The following is a 21,925-nucleotide window of genomic DNA, read 5'->3' as shown; positions in this document are numbered from 1 at the left end:
AGGCTTATAGAAATGTTGCAAAGATAGTTCTATATATCCCTCAGTTTCAGTTACTCCTAATATTTCACCATATGGGACATTTATCAAAACTAAAAAGTTATCATTAATATGTTGCTACTAACCAAGACTTCATTTGGATTTACCCAGGTTTTTAAATTTTATTTATTTATTTATTTATTTTATTAATGTCCTTTATCTGTTCCAGGATCTTGTCTAGAATAGCACATTGCATTTAGTTGTCATGTTTCTGTAATTGTCTATGGCAGTTTCTCATTCTGTCATTCCTTGTCTTTTTATGACTTTGACAATTTTGAGAAATACTCATTAGGTATTTTGTAGAAAATTCCTCAAATTGGTTTTGTCTGATATTTTACTCAACATTAGACTGGAATTATGGATGTTCAGAAAGATTCTTGTAGAATTGAACTACCTCTCCCATCACATATCATACATGGGTACAATAATGATGTTAAAGGATGTACAGAAATGTGCATAAATCACAGGTGCTCAACTCACTGAATTATTCAAAGTGAACATGTTCCTCATAATACTCCCCAGATCAAGAAAGAAGAGTCTCATTTCTACCTAGAAGCCTACTGATATCTCTTGCCTTTTTTGTAGAGTCAACCAACTGTCCTGATTGCTAATGCCAGCGATTTTTTTCTCTTTGAACTTGATATAAATTGCATGGTTAAGTATGTATTTCATATGAATTGTTTTTGTTTTGGTTGTGAGATTAAATGCTGTTGTGTTTAATGGTAGTATTAGTTAGCTTTTCTTAGCTCTGACAAATACCTGGAAGGAATTATTTTGGCTCATAGTTTCAGAGGTTTCAGTCCATGATTGGCTGATTCCAAGGCAGAAACATCATAGTGGTAGGGAGCAACGGAGGAAAACTTCTTAGCTCATGGCAGCCCAAAGCCTGGTACAGTCATGTGTCCTTGATTGTAGGCAGTTCTATGAATAGAATTGATTTTACACCTGCCATTGGGCCATTATTATATGAAACAGGTGAAGGAATTTTGCAGATATAATCCCAAATTAGTTGAATTTGAGTTCAACCTTATCAAAAGGGAAATTATCTTGAGTGGGTGTCATTTAATCAAGTGAACCCTTAATAAGGACTGGCCCTTCCTGAAGTGCCACCAAAAGAACAGAATTATACCAATAATCAGTGAACTTGGATGAAGATCCCAGGCAAAAGATTTGTAAAATGAGCTAGCAGTCCCAATTAACATCCTGATCTCAGCCTTGCAGGACCTAAACAGAGGATCCAGTTGAGTCGTGGCTGGGCTTCTGACCTACAGAAACTGAAATCATAATGAATATCTTGGCTCAGTTTCCTGGGGGTGGACTCAGCCTGTTCCACTTCCCCTCAGTCGAGCCTAAAGTAAAGAGGCCAGGTGTCTTCTTATATGGGAGAGATGTTTAAGAAAGGAACCTTACCTGGGCTGTCCTAGCCTCACATTTTCTTGAAAAGCAAAAAAAAAAAAAAAAAAAAAAAAGAGGTATTTTAAGCTGCTACTTATAACAGCAATAAAAAACAAGTATACCCAGTATGCTTGTAGATAGGTCTTTTTTTCCATTTTGGTTCTGTCACTTTAAAAATTATATTTCGAAGCTGTGTTATTAGGTTCATAAAATTAGAATTATATGACCTGTGTTGTGAATTAAACCTTTCTGTCATTGAGAAAAGCCCTCCATTAGCTGCAATAAAGCTGTTTGCCTTAAAGTTGTGCGATTTTAGGAGAGCTATTTCAGCATTTTTTTCCCTTCTGTATCTATGTAAAGTTTTATATCTTGTATATAATTGTGTGGTGGTCTTTTTGTTTGGGGGGTTTTGTTTGTTTGTGGGGCTAGGAATTGAACCTAGGGCTTCCTGAATGCTAAGCATTTTAACCTGGTCTGTCAGTTTCTTTTCATTAAATTATTTAGCCTATTTGTGTTTAGTGTTTTTCTAATGTATTTGAATTTAAATATCATGTTCACTGTTCTTTGTGTTCTTCCTAATTATGTTTTGTTCCATTCCTTCCCTCTTTTATATTTCATTTTTAGGGCTTACCTCAGATGTTAAAATGTGCATCCTTGACGTATTAAAGAATAATGTAAATCAGTGTTTTTACCACTTCCTGGACAATTAAAATTGAACTTTGGAGTACTTTCATTCCAGTCACCTTCCTCCTGCCTTTTGTATTATAGTCTTTGGGGGAGGGGAGTGTTGGGAATCAAACTCAAGAGCCTTGACCATGTTAGGATCTTGCTCAACCTCAGTCCCTAGAATTATAATTTTTGTGATCTTAATTTTCGGTAGTTTTAAAATCCATGAAAACATTTTATATACATTCACTATTATTTTAGAATAACCAATTTACTTTTTCTGATTGTTCTTCATTCCTACCTGTATGTTCATGTTTCCATTTGGGAATATTTTATTTTTCCCTAAATAATTGTGTGTGTGTGTGTGTGTGTGTGTGTGTGTGTGTGTTACCAGAAATTGAATTAAATTCATGATGCTACATCTCTAGCATTTTATATTTTTTGAGACAGGACCTTGCCAAATTGCTGAGGCTAGCCTCAAACTTGCAATCCTCCAGTTTCAGTCTCCTAAATCCCTGGGATTATAGGCAGGGGCCACCTTGCTCAGCTCCTTTTAGTTTTTCTTTTTTTTTTTTGTATTGAGGATTGGACCCAGAGGTGTTTAATCACTGAGCCACATCCCCAGGCCCATTTTTTATATTTTATTCAGAGACAGGGTCTCCCTGAGTTGCTAAGTGGTTTACTGAGTTGCTGAGGCTGGCTTTGAACTTCTGATCTGCCTTATCCTCCTAAGCTTTGGATTACAGGCATGTGCTACCGTGCCCAGCAGTCTTTCAATAGGGAACTGCTACTTCTGAATGTTTTCATATTTTCTTAGTCTAGAAATGTATTTATTTCATCTTCCCCAGTGGAGAATATCTTCACTGCATATAGAATTCTAGGCAGCACTAATTTTTTTCACCACTCTGAAGACATCCTTCTTCTGACTTCTATTGTTTCTATTGAGAATTCAGTTGTCAGTCTTACTTTGTTCCTTTGAAAGTTATTATATCCCCTTTCCCCTCCTCTAACTGCTTTTAAGATTTCTCTTTGTTTTTGACTTTAGCAGTTTCACCAGTGATTTGTCTCAATGCAATTGTAGGGTGCTTTTTGTATCATGGTTTGATATTTTCATCAGTTTGGGATATTTTCTGCGACTGCCTCTTCAAAACTGCTGCCTGTTCCTGGTTTTCTTCTTCTTCTCTTTCTAGGATCCCAATGCATGTATCTCAGATTTTTTCATTGTGTTCTCCCAGTGTGTCTTACATTCTCTTTTTATTTATTAAAAATAATGAATATTAAAAAGAATATTAAAATATTACATTATTTTTTATTTTCCCACCTCTTTTTGTCTTCTGATCCAGTTTTCAGTTTATCTTTCCTTTTTCATCTTTAAACTTATAATTTGCTGTTAAACCCTTTCGGTGTATTCTTTTTTTAAAAAGAAATTTTTTTGTAGTTGTAGATGGCACAATATCTTTGTTTTATTTATTTATTTATATGGTGCTAAGGATAGAACCCAGTTCCTCACACATGTGAGGTAAGTGCTCAACCACTGAGCTACAACCCCAGTCCCCTTTCAGTGTATTCTCAATTTTAGTTATTATAATCCTTAGCTCTAAGATTTTCATTCAATTTAGTTTTAAATTTCTAGTTCTCTCCTGAAAGTCCTGTCATTTAATTTATTGAATACATCAATTGTCATGTTTCCTGACTTCAGTAACTGATGTATTATAGATTTGGCTGTATTTTTTCCCCTCAGGTCAGATCTTGGCTTTATGTAAACCTTGGTTTTTTTATTGTTTGCTAGACATTACTTGAGCGTGGGGAATAACATTATTTTCTTCTAGAGATTTATTTCTGCTTTTGATTGGCAGCTCATCCTTGGACAAATCACCTCGTTCCAATCAGACATTGGAATCCGGGCTTTATTCTTTGAGGATTGATCTATTTTCATTCACCCCTATCCGTAGGATATGACCCTTCTGGATCCTCGCCAACAAAACTAATGTTTTTGAAATCAGTTTGTGTGTATGTGTGTGTGTGTATACATATTTTTTTTCCACCTCAAGTCAGATCTTGGTTTTATGTAGACCCAGTTTTTTTGATTGTTTACTAGATATCCCTCTCTCTTTCTTTAATTCTTTCTTTTTTTCTTCTTCTTTCTTTTTTTAACCTTTGAGCAATGCAGCACAGCTACCTAAAGTGTTGATCAACTTGGGCCATTGTTGAAAGTGGATATCTTCTTCTCTTGGTGTTTGCTATTCCTTCCTATCTTTAAATAAAATCTAGAATATGTGGCAAGTTTTTAAATATGCAAAATTCAAGTTAGTGGCCTCCTCATAGCATGAACTACACCTTTATGTTCCCATATTTCACATAAAAAGACTGTTAAAACTCTAGAGCAATATCAGTTTAGAGACTTTCTGGAATTTTTTAATTTTTATTTTAAATAAACAGATTTTTAAAATATTTTATTTAAAATAAACAGATTTTATTTTAAATAAACAGATTTTATTTTAAATAAACAGATTTTTAAAATATTTTATTTAAAATAAACAGATTTTAAAAATCAGATTTAGAAAAACAAGATCTACCCCAAGCTTTGTTCTGTATTGTAATACAATTATTGTGCATCTCATGGGTGCCCCCATTCCACATTTTAATGAGTCCTGTTGAGAGGAAATGAAAGAATTTGCTCATTCCATGTTTCAAATAAATTTCAATTCATTTACCTGTATTTCAGTAATACAATTTGGACAGAATTCTCTTGTTGAGAGATTGTTTCAGAGGTTAGCAGATAGATTCTATTTCTTTTTAGATTGCTTTGTATCTTCATAATTCTTTCTTTGGTGTGCATTTGCAGAGGGAGCTCGTGAAGAAGACCTAGATGCTGTGGAAGCGCAGATTGGTTGCAAGCTTCCTGATGACTATCGGTGCTCATACCGAATCCACAATGGGCAGAAGTTAGTGGTTCCTGGGTAAGGTGTTCAATGTTATGGTTATTTTAGTGATGTAAGTTACTTTCTAGAATGAAAGTAAATAAATTGTATTTCTAGTTACCCTTAACAGTTAAAGCATTTATAGGAATTTCTTCTTCCTCCTTACAGCAGTCATTATACAAAATCTATAACTTGAATTTAAGTTTATCAAAATAAATACATCTCATAAAGATACCATTTCAGGGGCGCTGGGTTCGATCCTCAGCACCACATAAAAATAAAATAAAGATGTGTGTCCACTGAAAACTAAAAATAAATATTAAAAAAATTTCTCTCTTTCTCTCTTTCTCTCTCTCTCTCTCTCTCTCTCTCTCTCTTAAAAAAAAAAGTGAAGTCTGGTGAAGGAAGGGGGAAATGAGTAAGAGGGGAGAGGGCTTAAGTATAATTGTGAATATGTTGTAATTAAACTGTTAAGAACTCTTGACATGTTCATCCTGCTATAGGCCAGGTAAATTGTTTGGAGAGTTTGATATAGATTCTATCTAGTCTATATGTTAAAAAAAAAAAGTGATAATTTGGGTCTGCGGATGTAGTTTAATGGTAGAATGCTTGCCCAGGCATGCCTGACCCTGGGTTTAATCACCGGTACCAGAAAATTTTAAAAAAGAAAAGAGTTTTATCTTTTTCAAGTGCAACATATAATTGAATGGCCTAATTAAGACTTCTAAAAAGATGAATCACATTAGGAACCAACAGGTAACCCTTTACCTATGTTATTGTCCACATATATGAAGCAAGATTGATTTCTTTTACCTTGCAGATTTCAAGTTTGTGAAATTTGGGACATAGTTTAGGCCAGTTTATCTGATTTACAATGTTTAGCCTGATTATTCTGTCTGGTTTCATGGAGTAAACTAAAGGATGTATCAAGATAAAGTTATCAGAGAATTTATCCCTTTAAAAATTAAATTAACCATACATATAGCAAACACTGGCAAATGAATAGATCATGGCAAGATGGATTCTTTAAAGAAATAAAATTACGCTTCTTTTTTTTTTTTTTTAAGCTGACATTTAGACAATTTAGACATTTATTTAAATCAGAACCTTCTGTCTGATCAAAAAGAGTTTGAATATGTAGAACTATAGTGTTTTGGTTTTCCCTATTTAGAATTATGCTAATCAGTACTTATAAAGTCATCAGTATGAAATTACTCATCAAAAATATGAAGCATAGCTATTTGTTTGACACTGTGAGTTTTTTCATTTCATTTTCATCTCCTCAGGTTGTTGGGAAGTATGGCGCTGTCTAATCACTATCGTTCTGAAGATTTGTTAGATGTCGATACGGCTGCCGGAGGATTCCAGCAGAGACAGGGGCTGAAATACTGTCTCCCTTTAACTTTTTGCATACATACTGGTTTGAGTCAGTACATAGCAGTGGAAGCTGCGGAGGGCCGAAACAAAAATGAAGTTTTCTACCAATGTCCAGTGAGTAGGAAGTGTTAATGTGGTTTTTGGGATACATACTAACAAACATACAAAGATGTGCTTTAGATGTTATCAGAGTTGTAGAAGAGATACAGAGCATTGTGCATTTTAGTCAGAGAGCTGATATTCTGACATAATGGTATGGAATGCCAAAAGAAAATTTTACCATGGGCAAACATTGCATGCTATTGTATATGTAGACCGAAAGCTGTGATTTGTGTTAAGACATTTTAAGTTTAAGAGAAAGTAATGAGGAACTTCTTGTTGAAGTAATTAATTGTAACATATGCTTCTGACTTTTAATAAATTTAGCTTTAGAACATCCCAGAATTGTTCAGATCTCTTGACTCTGAAACCAAAAGCCCTTTCTTCTAGGCTAACAAGCCATATATCTTATAACCTCAGCTTCCTAATTATGTTCTTAAGGAGAATTTCCTAAGTTCACTGGAACAATATTAGCACTACCTAAGTTTATTTTATTGAGAAGTGTCCTGCATTCTTCCAAGGACTTTATAGAAAGAGCCTAAAAAAGTATAAGAATCGGAACTAAAAGTGTGAGGAATATCTGAATGTTGGTTAGAACACTAATTTTTATTATTATTATCTGTTTTGCCTTGTTCCAAGAAAAGATCCAGGTAATGAAATAAATGTATTTATATCAATTACATTCTTTTTCTCATTTAGGACCAAATGGCTCGGAACCCAGCTGCTATTGACATGTTTATCATAGGTAGGAGAAGAAAAATGTCATTTTTTTCCCTTTCTTCCTCCCAGTTAAAAAAAAAAAAAAAATGAGTTGGTAAAACCTTTACAGTTATGAGCAGCTGGCAGTTTTATACTTGGATGTTTTAGGGCTTTTGGTTTATAAAGTACTACATGTCAGCTATCATTGGGAAAAAAAATTGTGCCCTATGTTATCTTGTGCTCTTAATGCTCTTTATAGATCAGTGAGATACATGGCATTACTGTATGTGTAGTTTCCTTAACACATACATACATCTTCCATTGATCATATTAATATATAATTGGAGATAGAGTTATATAAAATGACTTTATACTTTTTCTTTTTTGGTGCTAGTGGTGTAGTAAGATAATGATAAATCACAATAGAGACCTCAAGAAGCAGCAGTCTTCAAGACCAGTCTGAATTATGTGCTTCAGAAACTCCTTGGCACAACTAGTTTTTCTTGGCCATAAAAGGGTGTTTCTTACAGTTTCCCTTTGGTACTGGAGATTGAACCCAGTGGCACTTTACCACTGAACCTACATCCCTTTTTCATTTTTCATTTTGAGACAGGGTCTTGCTAAGTTGTACAGTATAGTCTTGAGCTTGCCATCCCCTGCCTGAGCCCAGTAGCTGGGATTATAGGTGTGTGCCATCATGCATGGTTTTTAAGAACCTTTCAGTTGGTATGCAAGTGCAGCTTACCCTTTTATTCTTCATTCAGTCTTATCAGGTTTACCTTCTATCTATCTAACAGAAGCTTCCTAACCATCCTGGTTTTTAAAGGCATTGCTGGCACATTAAGCATCCCAATATTAATAGTAAAGAGGGGTTCTGGGAGGGTAGCTCAGTGGTAGAGAATGTGGTTAACATATGCAAGGCCCTGGGTTCAATCACCAGCAGCAGCAAAAAAAAAAGGCCTTGCTGGTTAAGTTGTCTGTATTTAGTATTTAATTATATCTTCTAATTTAACTCTTAAGCAGAAAATTAGTGTCCTCTTGTTCCATTCTGTGACATAGCCCAGGTTTGTGGCATACTTTATAATATCAAGAAGATCTCAGCAGGCATGGTGGCACATTACCTGTAATCCCAGTGGCTCTGGAGGCTGAGCAGGAGGATCGCTAGTTCAAAGCCAGATTCAGCAAAAGCAAGGTGCTAAGCAACTCAATGAGACTCTGTCTCTAAATAAAATACAAAATAGGCTGGGGATGTGGCTCAGTGGTCGTGTGCCCCTGAGTTTAATCTCTAGCATCTGCCTCCTCCACCCAAAAAAAAAAAACAAAACTTACCTAGTAAGTTGTAAAAAGCTTTTAAATTTAGGCCCTAGCTTTCAACTCACTCTGACTCATGTGGTCTCTGGTTTTAAGTTAAACACTTTCTGGAGATTGTGCACATGCTGGTTGCCCCCCACCCCCCACCCCTGGCATCTTTGCATGACACACCTTCAGAGATGACCATCACAGCTTTAGCTCAGTAGTGCTACTCAGTTCATGAACTAGAGGCTGCTGGGACAATAAGGTAAGCTGCTGGTAGGCTCTGAGTTTCTTACTTAGTTTGGTGTTTATCTGACACAGTACAGAAGAAACCATTGCAACAGAGTACTAACAATAGTCTGATAATGCTATCATAGAAGCTGGGATTTCTCCTAGAATGGGAGAGCAAGGAAAGAGATGTGAGATCACTGAGGAGAGAGGAAGTGGGAAGTCAGTGCTGGGGGAAGAGCAGCTTCTTTTTATTATCTTGGCAAAACCCACTACTACCAAAGAAACTCACACATGGGCTTAGTTTAGGAGGTAAATTAAGCAGAAATTAAACATGTAAATTGCATCTGAATTCAATTAGGTTTCAGTTTCATGGGATGATAGCTCTAGGCATTCAGTGCTCTATTAATAGATACTTAAGATGAGCTTAATAGTGAATGCTGCCTACTCTGTTCTTACCTTAAAGAACATATATTGGTTTTGTTTTGTAATAAGTTAAAGTACACTTAAGTATATCATGCCAATTTCCTTTTGATGCAAACCATAAAAAACTCGTTTCTTATGTGACATTTCATGAGGTACACGAAATGATTTTTAAAACTCTTCAGCGAAATTACTAGTTCTAAAAATGTAAACTTGAGTAAAAATACATTAAAATATGTAAAGTAAGAAATCTAGTAGAAAATGAAAAGAGGCACATGCAAGGAATAAAAAATAAAATGTAAAATTATACCTTCTATGATTTTTTTCCTCTTTTGTAGTACCTGGGGATCAAACCCAGAGTCTTTTGTGAATTTTAACGATATTATTCATATACCTCCCTAATATCTTATTCAAAATGGATGGCTGGGGCTGGGGATGTGGCTTAGTGGTAGCACGCTCACCTAGCATGCATGAGGCACTGGGTTCAATTCTCAGCACCACATAAAAAAAAATAAAATACAGATATTGTGTCCACCTAAAACTAAAAAATAAATATTAAAAAAAATGGATGGCTGATCAGCGATCTTTGGACAAATAGCATTTAATAAATAATGGGTCAAGTCAGATGGGCCATTAGGAGACATTGAGGAAAAAGCCAACCATTATAGTTTACTTTCTCTTAGTGCCTTTAAAATTTGAAAGCTTTGTATTCTCAGATTTAAGCTAAATTATATATTTATCATACCCTAAATAAGATAATAAGAACTATACATTTAGCATTTAACATTCAGTTTGGTGGATGCAGAACTGAGTTAATTGAAACCAGATTACAAAGAAATTGATTGAACACATTAATTAAGGGATTAATATGTGTTAGGCATTGAGCTGTATTAACAATAAATCACAGGGTCTGATGGAGCTATGTTGTATTACCTAGCTATATAAATATAACTCATCTAAATACTTGTCATTGATCCTGTTACTACATTCTGGGTCTGGACTCAGCTGTTCCCATAATTCTTTCCTGCTTCAAGCTGGTCACTGAGAATATAAAGGTCATTGAGCAACTGAATATGTAGTCGTATGCAACTAGACCGCTTTGGGATTGGCCTGATGCCCAGAACTCTACAATGCCATGTCCTTGGTAAATGACCAGACTAAGCCTGGCTTGTGCCAGAATTTTGAATGTGAGTCGGGATGTAACTGAACCAGTATGTATACTGTTCATCTGCGAATAGGTGCTGGTATTTTTCTTATAGATTCTTCCTAGACATTGCTGTATCTCCTTTGTCTTATGTGTTTTAGAAATTATAGGCAGGTTTTTCATTATTGTACCAGAAAGTGTTATCAAGTATATTTAAAAAATAATTTGAAGATAGCTGTGGGATTCCCAAACAAAAATTGGGAGGAGGGAGAGGGAGAGAATTCTAAGGAAATAACGTAGATAGAGAATAGATATCTCTAAATAGTTCCAGTTTTAGTATCACACCTTAAGCATAGAGAAATTATAATTGTTTCTTGTGTAGATTTTGCAAAAATGATTTGTCCTTTTTTTTTTTTTTCTTATTTTTCTCCCTTTCCGGCTTATAGGTGCTACTTTTACTGACTGGTTTACCTCTTATGTCAACAATGTTGTATCAGGTGGCTTCCCCATCATCAGAGACCAAATTTTCAGGTATTTCATTTGGGGCTTTTTGGATGGAAATGATTAAAATTCAGAAAAAGCCATTCATCACAGATCATGAGATGAAGTTTCCCCAAGAAGGTTAATAACAGAACCTCTCATTATCTTGAATCTTATTATTTTATTCTTAACTTCAAAGCCAAAACATTTAGATATTTAATCAGTTAGGATTTTTCTTATCTTGGAGCATGCAGACAGAAAACTGACTTTAATTTAGAAGCTATGAATCAATATTAGGTATATAGTTTCTCTGGGGGAAAAAAAGACTCTTTGCCAATGAATAGATTTATTATGAACGGCAAGACAGCAACTCCTGACAAATATTTTTTATTATCTCTAAATGGAACATTTAAGTGTTATAGTTTAGTATTAGAGGTGATATTGGTTCATAGTAGCTTTTGTGGCAGAAACAATATATTAATTACTTATTAGATGCCTTTGGTATAGAGACAGGAACAGTAGTTTAATTGTACATTAGAGGCTCACAGTACATACTTATATATATATTTTATACATTTTTTTTTCTTGTCAGAGCCATCATTTAGCAGATGTAGCTGGATTTCAGATATTTCCAAAATTTTCTTTTTATTTTAGTTTCCAAAATAATTACCAAATGCAATCCATTATTTGAACCACTGGTCATTGTCCTTGATTGCTGTCATTACTAAGCCAGAGTTTAATATATTTCTAATTTTCTTTTAAATTTAATATGATTTCAATTTAAATTTTCATCCTAAAGTATAAGCAATTGTGCATTGTATCTTTTTAAACCTTTTGTGGAATTGAAATTGTTTTTAACATATTCAATTTTTAAAATTTTCTAGATATGTTCATGATCCAGAGTGTGTGGCAACAACTGGGGATATAACAGTGTCAGTTTCCACATCATTTCTGCCAGAACTCAGCTCTGTCCACCCACCCCACTATTTCTTTACATACCGCATCAGGTGAGAATTTTAAATGGGGCTGCCTTTCAGTTCATGGTGGAATATATCTACTAAGTGGGTTGCTCTTGCCCCATTTGACGTGATATATAAAAGGCTTTGTACATAAGGTCTGGTGTATGCTAGACAAGCTCTCTACTACTGAGCTACATCCCTAGCCCTAAAATGCATTTTGAAAGATAATTTCTTGCTGAAATTTGGAGGAAGGTAGATACATAGAGTTTTTGTAATGGACTTTGACTTTATTATTAACCTCTAAGTTATTTAAATTATTTCTTGGCCATATACTGGGTATAAAGTATTGTGCCAGGTACTGTGATTATAACTGAGTTATAATCATCAAAGCTCTATATTAGAATTGTAATGAATTCTAGAAGCTGTCAGTTGCCAAACATAAAACCTTGCATTTTAAGTTTCATCTCTCTTGTCTATATTCAATTGAAAAAAATCTAATAAATATTTCCTGAGTGCTGTATACATGTTATTGTATACAGTTATAAAATAGCAAATCTTTAAAACTTACTTTTGTTAGAAGTATTCTGTGTTATGACAGTCTCTAAGGGAGTAAGGATACTTTATTTTAAAATACATTTTTATATATTTTATACATTAAATGTATATTTTATATGTGTAAAATATTTATGTTTCTATAGAAAAATATTTATGGATATTTATATTCTAAAATAAGATGCATATTTTATAAAGGAAATGTTTAATTTAAATATTTACAATATATAAAATATATTACATATGTTAAATATATATTTCATTTTAATATATCTATAGAAAATATTAAGCTGTTTATTTCATATATAAAATGTAAAATTTTTAAAAGTATTTTTTTAAATATTATTTTTTAGTTGTAGTTAGACACAATACCTTTATTTTAATGTGGTTCTGAGGATTGAACCCAGGGCCTCACACGTGCTAGGCGAATGCTCTACTGCTGAGCCACAACCCCAGCCCCTAAAAATATTTTTATATATTTTAGTATATAAAATGCATGTAAACTGGGCACTGTGGTGCATGCCTGTAATCCCAGCGATTCTGGAGGCTGAAGCAGGAGGATCACAAGTTAGAGGTTAGCCTCAACAACTCAGTGAGCCCCTAAGCAACTTAGTGAGACCCTTTCTCAAAATAAAAAAAATTTAAAAATGACTGGGGATGTGGCTCAATGGTTAAGCACCCCTGAGTTCAATTCAATCCCCAGGCTGCCTCCCCATCCTGTCCCTGCCAAAAAAAAAAGGGCTTCTATACATACTTCAGGTATTTTAATAATATATACCCATGAGAAAGCATCCTGGGATTTTGGTATTACATGTAGCCTTTGAAATGTCCAAATATAGGTATAGGTGGTTTTTGTTTTATTTAATTGAGATCCTTAAAATATGTACTTATAGGGCACTCAAAGTGAAAATAAAAGATAGCAGATTCCTAGAGAAAGAGGGAGATGATAATATGGAGAAACAGAAGTGAAGTTTAATTCTGGTAACTGTTGACATTTTGCTTTGAGCTTTTTAGAAGCTGATGGAAACGAAACAAAACTGGGAAAGAAATACCATCACTTCTTTGGATATTTTTTAATGGCAATATACTCTAGAAAGCATTTGCTGAATAGATCTTTATTTGAACAGCAAGAGAGTCTTCTTACCATTGTATTTCTTTATATTTATGTTGCCCTTTGTAAGGTTGATCCTCACTGAAAGTTAAGTGCACAAATTGAGTGAAAGCATTTCTTGTGGGGGAACAACTGTTTAAGCCAATATCTCTGAGAACTTAGAGAAACTTAGAAAAAACTTAGATAATATTTGACTTTTGTTTGGGTTTCTAGTTTCCTTTGGAAATTTTCTTTCATGTATTAACTCTTAATACTGTAGCTCTTAAACAAAAGAAAACACACAAATTTCAGATTTGTATCTTTTATCATTTTTCTCCAGGATTGAAATGTCAAAGGATGCACTTCCTGAGAAAGCATGCCAGTTGGACAGTCGCTATTGGAGAATAACAAATGCCAAGGGTGATGTAGAAGAAGTTCAAGGACCTGGAGTAGTTGGTATGTAACTGAAGTTTTAGGTTTACACATCAGTTTATTCAAAGGAATTTTAGACTTTGCCTCCATAAATGTGTTGTATAGATGTTGTTGTCAGTTAACTTTTCTAAGGCTAGGGGTGTAGCTCAGTGGTGTAGTGCTTGCCCAGCAGGTGTGAGGTCCTGGGTTCAATCCCTAGCAAAACACACACACACACACACACACACACACACACACACACACAAAGTTAACTTTTCTAAAATTATACCAAACTCCATTGTTCAGGCATTGATTTCTCTTCCTGAGGCTCATTTGGGGTTAATATTCTTGCTTTCATTGTTCTTTTTTTAAAAACTGATTATTCATTATTATATTTTGTGAGTTAAGATAGCATAAACAGAGAAAATAGATTTCATGTTGGTAATCTTTTTGAAGTTTGGAGGGAGATGTTGAAATTAATAGCACAGATGTTTTAATTATTTGAATTTCCTTCACTTTAGTTCTGCTTACCATTGACATTCAACTTTTTTAAAAATTATGATGGGGGGAATAAAGATGTAGCTCAGTGGTAGAGTGCCTGCCTAGTATGTCCAAGGCTCAGGGTTTAATTCCTAGCACCACTAAATAAATAAATTAAAAAAAAATTAAAAATTATGATTATTCTAAGTTTCTGAACTATCAGAATATTTAGGATTCAGTATGTGCTTTAGGAAAATAGCATCTAAGCTGTATACTCTTATTATTAGTCCTGCATGTACATAGCATTCAGTTTAATGTTTTCTAATTCATTGCCGTGAATAAATATTCTCCATTTGTTTTGTTTATCTTTTGCAATAATGAGGATTGAATCCAGGGGCACTCTACCACTGAGTTACACCTCCTGCCCTCTTTCTTTCTTTCTTTCTTATTTATTTATTTATTTTGTGAGACAGTCTTGATAAGTTGGCAAGGCTGGTTTCAAACTTATGGCCTTCTGCCCCAGCCTCCTGAATTGCTGGGATTACAGGTATCTGCCACTGTACCCACCTCTTCGTGTTTATACAGTGAATTTTTCTTTGACTGAATCTAGTGCTAAGGAAGTTTATTAAGCCATTCTTCTTCTTCTTTTTTTTTAATTTGGTCTATTGGTGTAAGGACTCCCACTTTGACATTTTGTCTGTTCTGAATACTTAGGATGACAGTTCTCAACCTTATGTTTTATTCTCTTGCTGCTGTTAAACAGATTACCCTTATCCCTGTTTGAGCTACTATCTGGGACACTTTTTCATTACTCATGTTTGTTTTGGTCCTAGGAATTGAACCCAGGGATGCTTTAGCACTGAGCTACATCTCCTGTTCTTTTTGTTCATAACTTTGAGACAGGGTCCCACAAAGTTACAGAGGCTGGCCTAGAACTTAGATTCCCCTGTCTCAGCCTCCTGAGTAGCTAGGATGGTAGGTGTGGACCTATAATCATCACACCTGGCTTATTACTCATGTCTTAAATATTTCGTTTTTGATGCCTTAAAACACTTTGAATTTATGTGCCTTTTTTCATTTTGTTGTGATTTAGGCTATATTCCCCATCTGCTACATTGTAGAGAATTTGGGGAATATAGGAAAAAATGTCAAGAGGAATAAAATATTTGCTTACAATTCCCTCATTGTTAACATTTTGTTGTGTGTCAAGTTATTCCCCACCCCCAAATTGTGCGCTTACTTTCACATAATTTACATAGTGTCTTAGAGAACAGACCTTATTTACTGTAATGGGGAGCTAAGTTTTCTACTTCGGTGTATTTTTACTGTTTTCTCTGCAGGTGAATTCCCTATCATCAGCCCAGGTCGGGTGTATGAGTACACCAGCTGTACCACATTCTCTACGACATCAGGATATATGGAAGGATATTATACCTTCCATTTTCTTTACTTTAAAGACAAGATCTTTAATGTTGCCATTCCCCGATTCCATATGGCATGTCCAACATTCAGGGTGTCAATAGCCCGACTGGTAAGTTAAATTTTCCCCTCTAGTGTTGATGTATATGACTTTGTAAAATTAACTCTACAGAGGATCTTTGGTTAGGCAGACAAGCAATTTGTTAGTAAGTTTCTACAGAACCCTGGACATTCGGAGGAAATATGGAAGTATCTTGGGCATGTGAATATGTTAGGGGAGATGAACAGCAGATAAACTAAACTCACTACTCTTCAGCCAGAGAAACTACTGTTAACCTGTTCTAAAGAGTCATCTTCTTTTCCACTATTTCCAGAAACAGTTCTGTGGTCTAGATATCTTAGAAAATGAGAAGTACCACGCTAGACTGGTTAGATTGACTTTATTTTATGAAGACTGGGAAGTTGATTTTTTTACAATTTTTTTTGCTAAAATTCCCTGTGTAGTAAAATAAACAAATATTCTGTAGCAATTATGATAAAGAGGGTAAATGGGTAGATTTGTATTTTTAACAGTTTCTTTCTGGGACCATTTCTCAAGTTAACCACGTATATTTTTAAAACCTCATGTTTAGGGTTACCTTATAACAGGCATAAAGTAACCAATTTTATGGACTATAAAATGATAAAAGGAAAATTATGAAGTGTAGGACTGAATGTTCAGATAATGCTCCCATCTCCTGGACTGGTCCTGATGGGTGGGTCTGAAATAAGTCTGGAAAGACGGATGTGATATTAACCTGACCCTGAGATGACAGTCTCAACTCCTATTCCGAAAGAAAAGGATGATGATGAGCCCTTAGGCATTGATATTTGTTTTATGGTGAAAAGAAACTACAGTCTGGATTTGGAAGTGAAATTTTAATTTTCTTCCAGATGGAGGAATACTAGAAATTGTATTTCCAGTACTAGAAATTTGCCACTTCCTGTGACAGACTTCCATTTTTTCACTAGCCCAGTGTCTGTCTGAGATTGGTCTATCTTATTCTTAAATGGTTGATATTCATCTGTGAAGCTATATGGGACTGGAGTTTTCTTTGTGGGAAAAATTTAAAATATAAGTTTAATTTCTTTAATATTCATATTTTCTATTTCTTCTTGTTTCAGTTTTGGTAATTTGTGCCTTTCAAGGAATTTGTCCATTTCATCTAAATGTTGAATTTATTGGCGTAAAGTTGTTCACAATATTCCCTTGATATCCTTTTAATGGCTACAAGAATTGTAGTCATATGTCCTCTTTTGTTTTTAATATTGGTATTTTATAGCTACTCTTTTGTTCATCACATGATTATTATCATTTTTGTTGATTAAAGGAACAACTTTTGGTTTCACTGATTTTTCTCTATTCATTTTTCTATTTTATTGATTTCTATAGTTATCTTTCTTTTTCTACTTTGGGTTTAATTTGTTCTTCTAGCTTTTTAAAGTAGAAGTTTATTGATTTTAAATTCTAAGCACTGTTTTAGCTGTATTTCATAAATTTTGGTGTGTTTTTGTTAACATTAGTTCAAAATAGACCCAATTTCCTTGTAACTTAATTTTGACCTGTGACTTTTTTTTACCAGTGTGTTGATTTCTAAACATTTGGGAACTTTTCAGTTGTCTTTTGGTTATTGTTTTCTAATTTCATTGTGGTTAGAAAACTTCCTCTGTATTTTCAATACTTGTAAATGTTTTATGGCCCAATCTTATGTGAAGAATTTACATATGTTGGTAAATAATCCTTGTGTATTTGGAAAGAATGTATATTCTGACATTGAGGGGAATATTAATATATACAGGTCAAACTGGTTAACAGTGTTTTTCAAATATCTGTATATTTATTGCCTTGGGGGGAGGGGGACCTTTGTTCTGTCAACTACTGAAGAGATGATTGTTGAAATTTCCAACTAAGATTACAGTTTTTGTCTATTTCTCTTTTCTGTTCTGTCAGACTTGCCTCATGTATTTGGAAGCTTTATAATTGTGTACAAATGTGCTTAGGATCGTTGTGTCTTTTTAATGAAGTGATTCTTTTATTATTATGAAATTTCCTTCTTCATCTCCATAACATACTTTGTCCTAAAGTTTAAAGAGCACTAAAGCTTGTTTGGCAGCTAAGCTACTGTTGGGTCATCTTAATCCTTTTGAGGATTGTTTTCTTCAGTATTCGATGGGGCAAGTGTAAAGTGCTCTCTACTTAAGGACAGTCATTCTCCAACGTTTCAGTTTCATGACCCTCTTAGACGCTTAAATTCAGTAAGGGCTCCAAAGAACTCTTGCTTACATGGGTAACATTGATAATTATATTAGAAGCTAAAACTGAGAAGTTTAACAATATTTACTTAGCAGTTCCTTTTAAAATTACAATAAACAAACCCATTACATGCTCAACCCTCTCAACCATATATTTATTTACTTAGAGTTTTAGTTTCTTCTTAAGCACAAATAAATATATTAAATCTTGACCTGCCTTATGGAAAATGTTTCTTCTCAAGGATGAGAAATCAGTAAAGAGAAATGAGAATTCTGGACATAATTCTAACTGACATAAAAAAGGCAATGGAGGTTGTATTTGTCAACCTTTGGTTTCTATATTAGTTTTCTTGATATGTAAATTCAATTGTTTTGCTCCTTTCTTTTGTCCTCTACCAGTCTGATTAATTAGAAGGCTTAACATTTCCTTTTTCTTTATACTCTGCCATTTTAAAAAATGCTGTTGGTCAGTCTTTGTCTTTCCTTGCAGGCAGGTTGTTCATTTATTGTGCTTGTCGGAGGGTGTTGTAGAAGCTCCTGCTTCTCATTTCTGTCGCTGTATTCCTCTTTCTATCTGCTGTTGATGCACAAGCACTTTCATTTGAGCATCTCCCTCTTTAGCCACATGAATCTCTCTTAAGTTTTTCTGTTTTCTTCATTATCGTAATTAATAATCATACTACCTGGAGCTCATGTTCTAGTATTTTCAAAGTCTTCCCCTTCTTGCCTTTGGGACTTACTGAATTTTAAAGTCGTCATTCCTTAGATTAAAAAATAATAATAATGGGATATCTTATACGTCACATCTGTGTATCCTTTCGGATTGTTATTGTTAGTATGAAAATAAAATTCTAAGTGACCCAAATCCTTTCTCCTACATTAATTCATTTTCTCATTCAACAAATATTTGAGTACTGTAGTCAACAATACAACCAAAATCCTTGCCTTGAAATTTACATTCTAATTAGAAGAAAAGCTGTAACAAACACTGTGTGCTCCTGTCAAGTAGTAACGAGTGCCATGGAGAACAGTCAGGGGATAAGGAGTGTCCTGTTGGGCTCTGATGTAAAGATGTGTCAGGAAAGGCCTTGGTGACACATAAGCTGAGACATGAAAGGAGCAGAGGGCGCCGGGTGGATATGTGCAAGAAGAGTGTTCAGCCAAGGAGCAGCAGGTGTGGAGGTTCTGACGCAGTTGTGTGGCCGGTGTGTGAACCAAGGAGGCCAGTGCAGCTGGAGCTTCATGAACGAGGAAGGGAGCAGAGCGGGTGAGGTGAGGTCAGAGGGTGGGGGTGCTGGATCATAGAGTGCCATAAGAGCCCTTTTAAAAACAAGAGTGGAAGGACTTTCACTGACATCATGCCCGAAGTTTCCAGTTCTCAGATTACCAACTAGAATTCTGTCTGATATATCAACATTTAAGAGTTGTTATATCAGACAGAGAGAAAATTGGCAGTCAGGAGTAAGTCAAGGCTTGCTTAGAGGTATTGCTTGAGCAAAACTGAAATTTCCAAGAGATGTTTAGATAGTGCACATTCATCATCACTCCTGTCCTGTTCTAGAGCCTCCAACAAGTGACTGTTAGAGCAGAGGCTGCCCTTTCCCCACAGTGTGGATCCATCTTAGAGGTACACTTCTAGTGAATTGGCAAGTGACACTGACTTCTGAAGCTAAGTTAGAAAAGGGCAATACGCCTTCAGCCTAGTTCTCGCTCTCCTGGAACACGTGCCTTTGCTGCCCTGAGCCACCACACAAGAAGTCTAGTTACCATGAAGCCGCCGTGCTGGAGAGACGTGTAGAGACACCACTTAGAGAGAAGGTGGTACCAGGAGCCCCAGCTGTTTCAGTCTGGAGACTTGGATTACCCCAACCTAGTACCAGACATATGAGTGAAGAAACCCTTGAGGTGACACCAGTTCCAGCCACCATCTGATTGTGACATCACAAGTACTCGAACAACCTCATTGAGTACTTCCCAGATACCCAACCTGCAGAAACCAGGAGAGATAATATATGACTGTTGTTGTTTTAAGTCACTAAAAAAATAAAGAACTTTTTAAAGTTAGAGGCTACCGATGTTTGAATTAAAATGATGTGTCTTTTTGGAAGGAGCTCAATAAAAATCTTTTGAGACCTCTTTCTGACAGTGCATTAAAGTTACCAGTAGAGGTCATACCTGATATTTTCACATCCTCTTTTCTGTAAGTATATAGAGAAACCAAGAATTGTTATGTAGTACATTAGTAGGAGAAGTTCAGTAAAACTTTATCTTGGACTGTTAGTAGTCTACTTGCTATATTGTATGAATTATAACTACTGTGTGGGAGGAAGTATTGTCTTAGTGAAATATGTCTACCATCATAACAATATATATTTTAGTCTGCATCAGCTTGTGCATTATGAAAATTACACTCTTATAGTCTGTCAAAACTCATTTGGGCCATGTATGGATTCTAGATAAATGAGAATTTGCATTAAATTACTATAAAAAACTAATGGACAATAATCTTATCAAAAGATTGTTTTCTCTTTCAAGGAAATGGGTCCTGATGAATATGAAGAGATGGAAGAAGAGGAGGAGGAGGAGGAAGAAGAAGATGATGATGAGTCAGCCGACATGGATGAATCAGATGAAGACGAAGAGGAGGAGAGGAGGAGGAGAGTCTTTGACGTTCCCATTCGCAGGCGCCGCTGCTCCCGCCTTTTTTAGCCCGCCTTCTGCTGGCGGAAGCACTGGATGACTCTAGTCTGTTAAATAGAATTCTCAATAATGTAAAATAACTAAATTGTGCTTGGCATATAGCAGGAAACTAGCATGAAATATTGTTCCAGGCCCTGGGTCCTGGGCGACACTACATTAGGAATTGGATTGTTTTGGTTTGCTTTGTGGTTTTGAGGTAGAAGAGGAATTGGGAATTTTCTTTTCCAGGAGTCAGTAAAGGAACAGGCAGTTCCCATTTCTAGCTAAGGAACAGATAGTTCTCTGTTTTAAAATATTTTCTACTTACAAAAAAATATAGAAATGGAGAGGGAATTGTTTTGAAATAAGGATTTAAAATGTAGCAGAAATACCTACTCAAGGATAGAGAGAAACTATGTGACTGAATGATTCTGTGAAAAGACTTCTTACAGTTGTGAAATATTTAGAAATGAAAAAAAATTTGTAATTAGACTAATTCATTTAGTGATTCCTAATATTTTGTACTCACGGGGAACTAATTGACTAAATAACTTGAATGCTAATGGTTTGTCCTTTCTTAGACAATCTGTCCTTGAATTTAAAGTCTTTGTCACTAAGACCTTGAATTTAAAGCTTTCATAATTACAACCTTGAATTTAAAGTCCTCAACATGATGACTTTGAATTTAAGTTAAAGTCCTCACACTCTGATGTTTATCTCATTATTTACAAAGGTATCACTTGGAAATGTAGTGTGTGAAAGTATGTAGTGTGTTATTACCACAAGTTTCTTCACAATGTCTCATGTTGTCTAAATTTGTAAATACTGCTTCTGTTTAGTTTTTCATTTATACACTTGACCGTCTAACTTTGTGATAAGTGACATGAATTTTATGTTAGGATTAAGGATGTTTTCCTGAAACATGGATTTTTTTTTTTTGTAATTATATAATTGAGAGTTTGGAATGAAATCCTTAAGTGTCAAAAACTCATCTTTTAAAAACAAAGTTTGGTTGCAATCCTGTATTTTGTGTAATTGCCTATTTCCCATAAGTTAAAGTTAATAAGCCTTTACTCTTAAGATGGAAGGTGGCATTGACACTCATTGGCCTGCAGCCAGAGTATAGCAGAGTCATCTCCTAGCTTTGTGTCCTCTTGTGCTCCACCTTCCATTTTCCCCAGGAAGGGTTCTTTTGTAAAGAAAATAGTAGAAAGAGAGAGTAGTGTTCAGGCTAAGCAGCTGTAATCAGGGACCATGAAGAAAAACTTCCCCTTCTCTGTTG

The 21,925-nt window shown here is 34.9% G+C and overlaps 1 protein-coding gene and 1 non-coding gene across 3 annotated transcripts in view; both read left to right on the top strand.

The window, feature by feature from the left end:
• The window catches only part of Fbxo3 (F-box protein 3), a 31,721-nt gene extending 10,053 nt beyond the window's left edge, over window positions 1-21,668 (top strand). The window contains exons 4-11 of one of the 2 annotated variants that reach the window (XM_076847030.2): window positions 4,943-5,057; window positions 6,305-6,509; window positions 7,194-7,239; window positions 10,728-10,812; window positions 11,646-11,768; window positions 13,703-13,818; window positions 15,594-15,784; window positions 20,500-21,668. In XM_076847030.2, coding sequence (XP_076703145.1) covers window positions 4,943-5,057; window positions 6,305-6,509; window positions 7,194-7,239; window positions 10,728-10,812; window positions 11,646-11,768; window positions 13,703-13,818; window positions 15,594-15,784; window positions 20,500-20,673 — 1,055 coding nt within the window. In that variant the 3' untranslated portion in view covers window positions 20,674-21,668. Of the gene's footprint in view, window positions 1-4,942; window positions 5,058-6,304; window positions 6,510-7,193; window positions 7,240-10,727; window positions 10,813-11,645; window positions 11,769-13,702; window positions 13,819-15,593; window positions 15,785-16,836; window positions 20,470-20,499 lie in introns of those variants that run through there. The other variant, XM_076847031.2, reaches the window with a different exon arrangement.
• On the top strand, window positions 1,332-1,470 carry LOC143393284 (small Cajal body-specific RNA 21). Its single transcript, XR_013090580.1, has one exon.
• Window positions 21,669-21,925: the final 257 nt, after the last annotated feature.

The sequence above is a fragment of the Callospermophilus lateralis genome, chromosome 2 (assembly GCF_048772815.1).
Source record: "Callospermophilus lateralis isolate mCalLat2 chromosome 2, mCalLat2.hap1, whole genome shotgun sequence".
Lineage (NCBI taxonomy): Eukaryota > Metazoa > Chordata > Mammalia > Rodentia > Sciuridae > Callospermophilus > Callospermophilus lateralis.
This window is presented reverse-complemented; position numbering and strand designations above follow the sequence as displayed.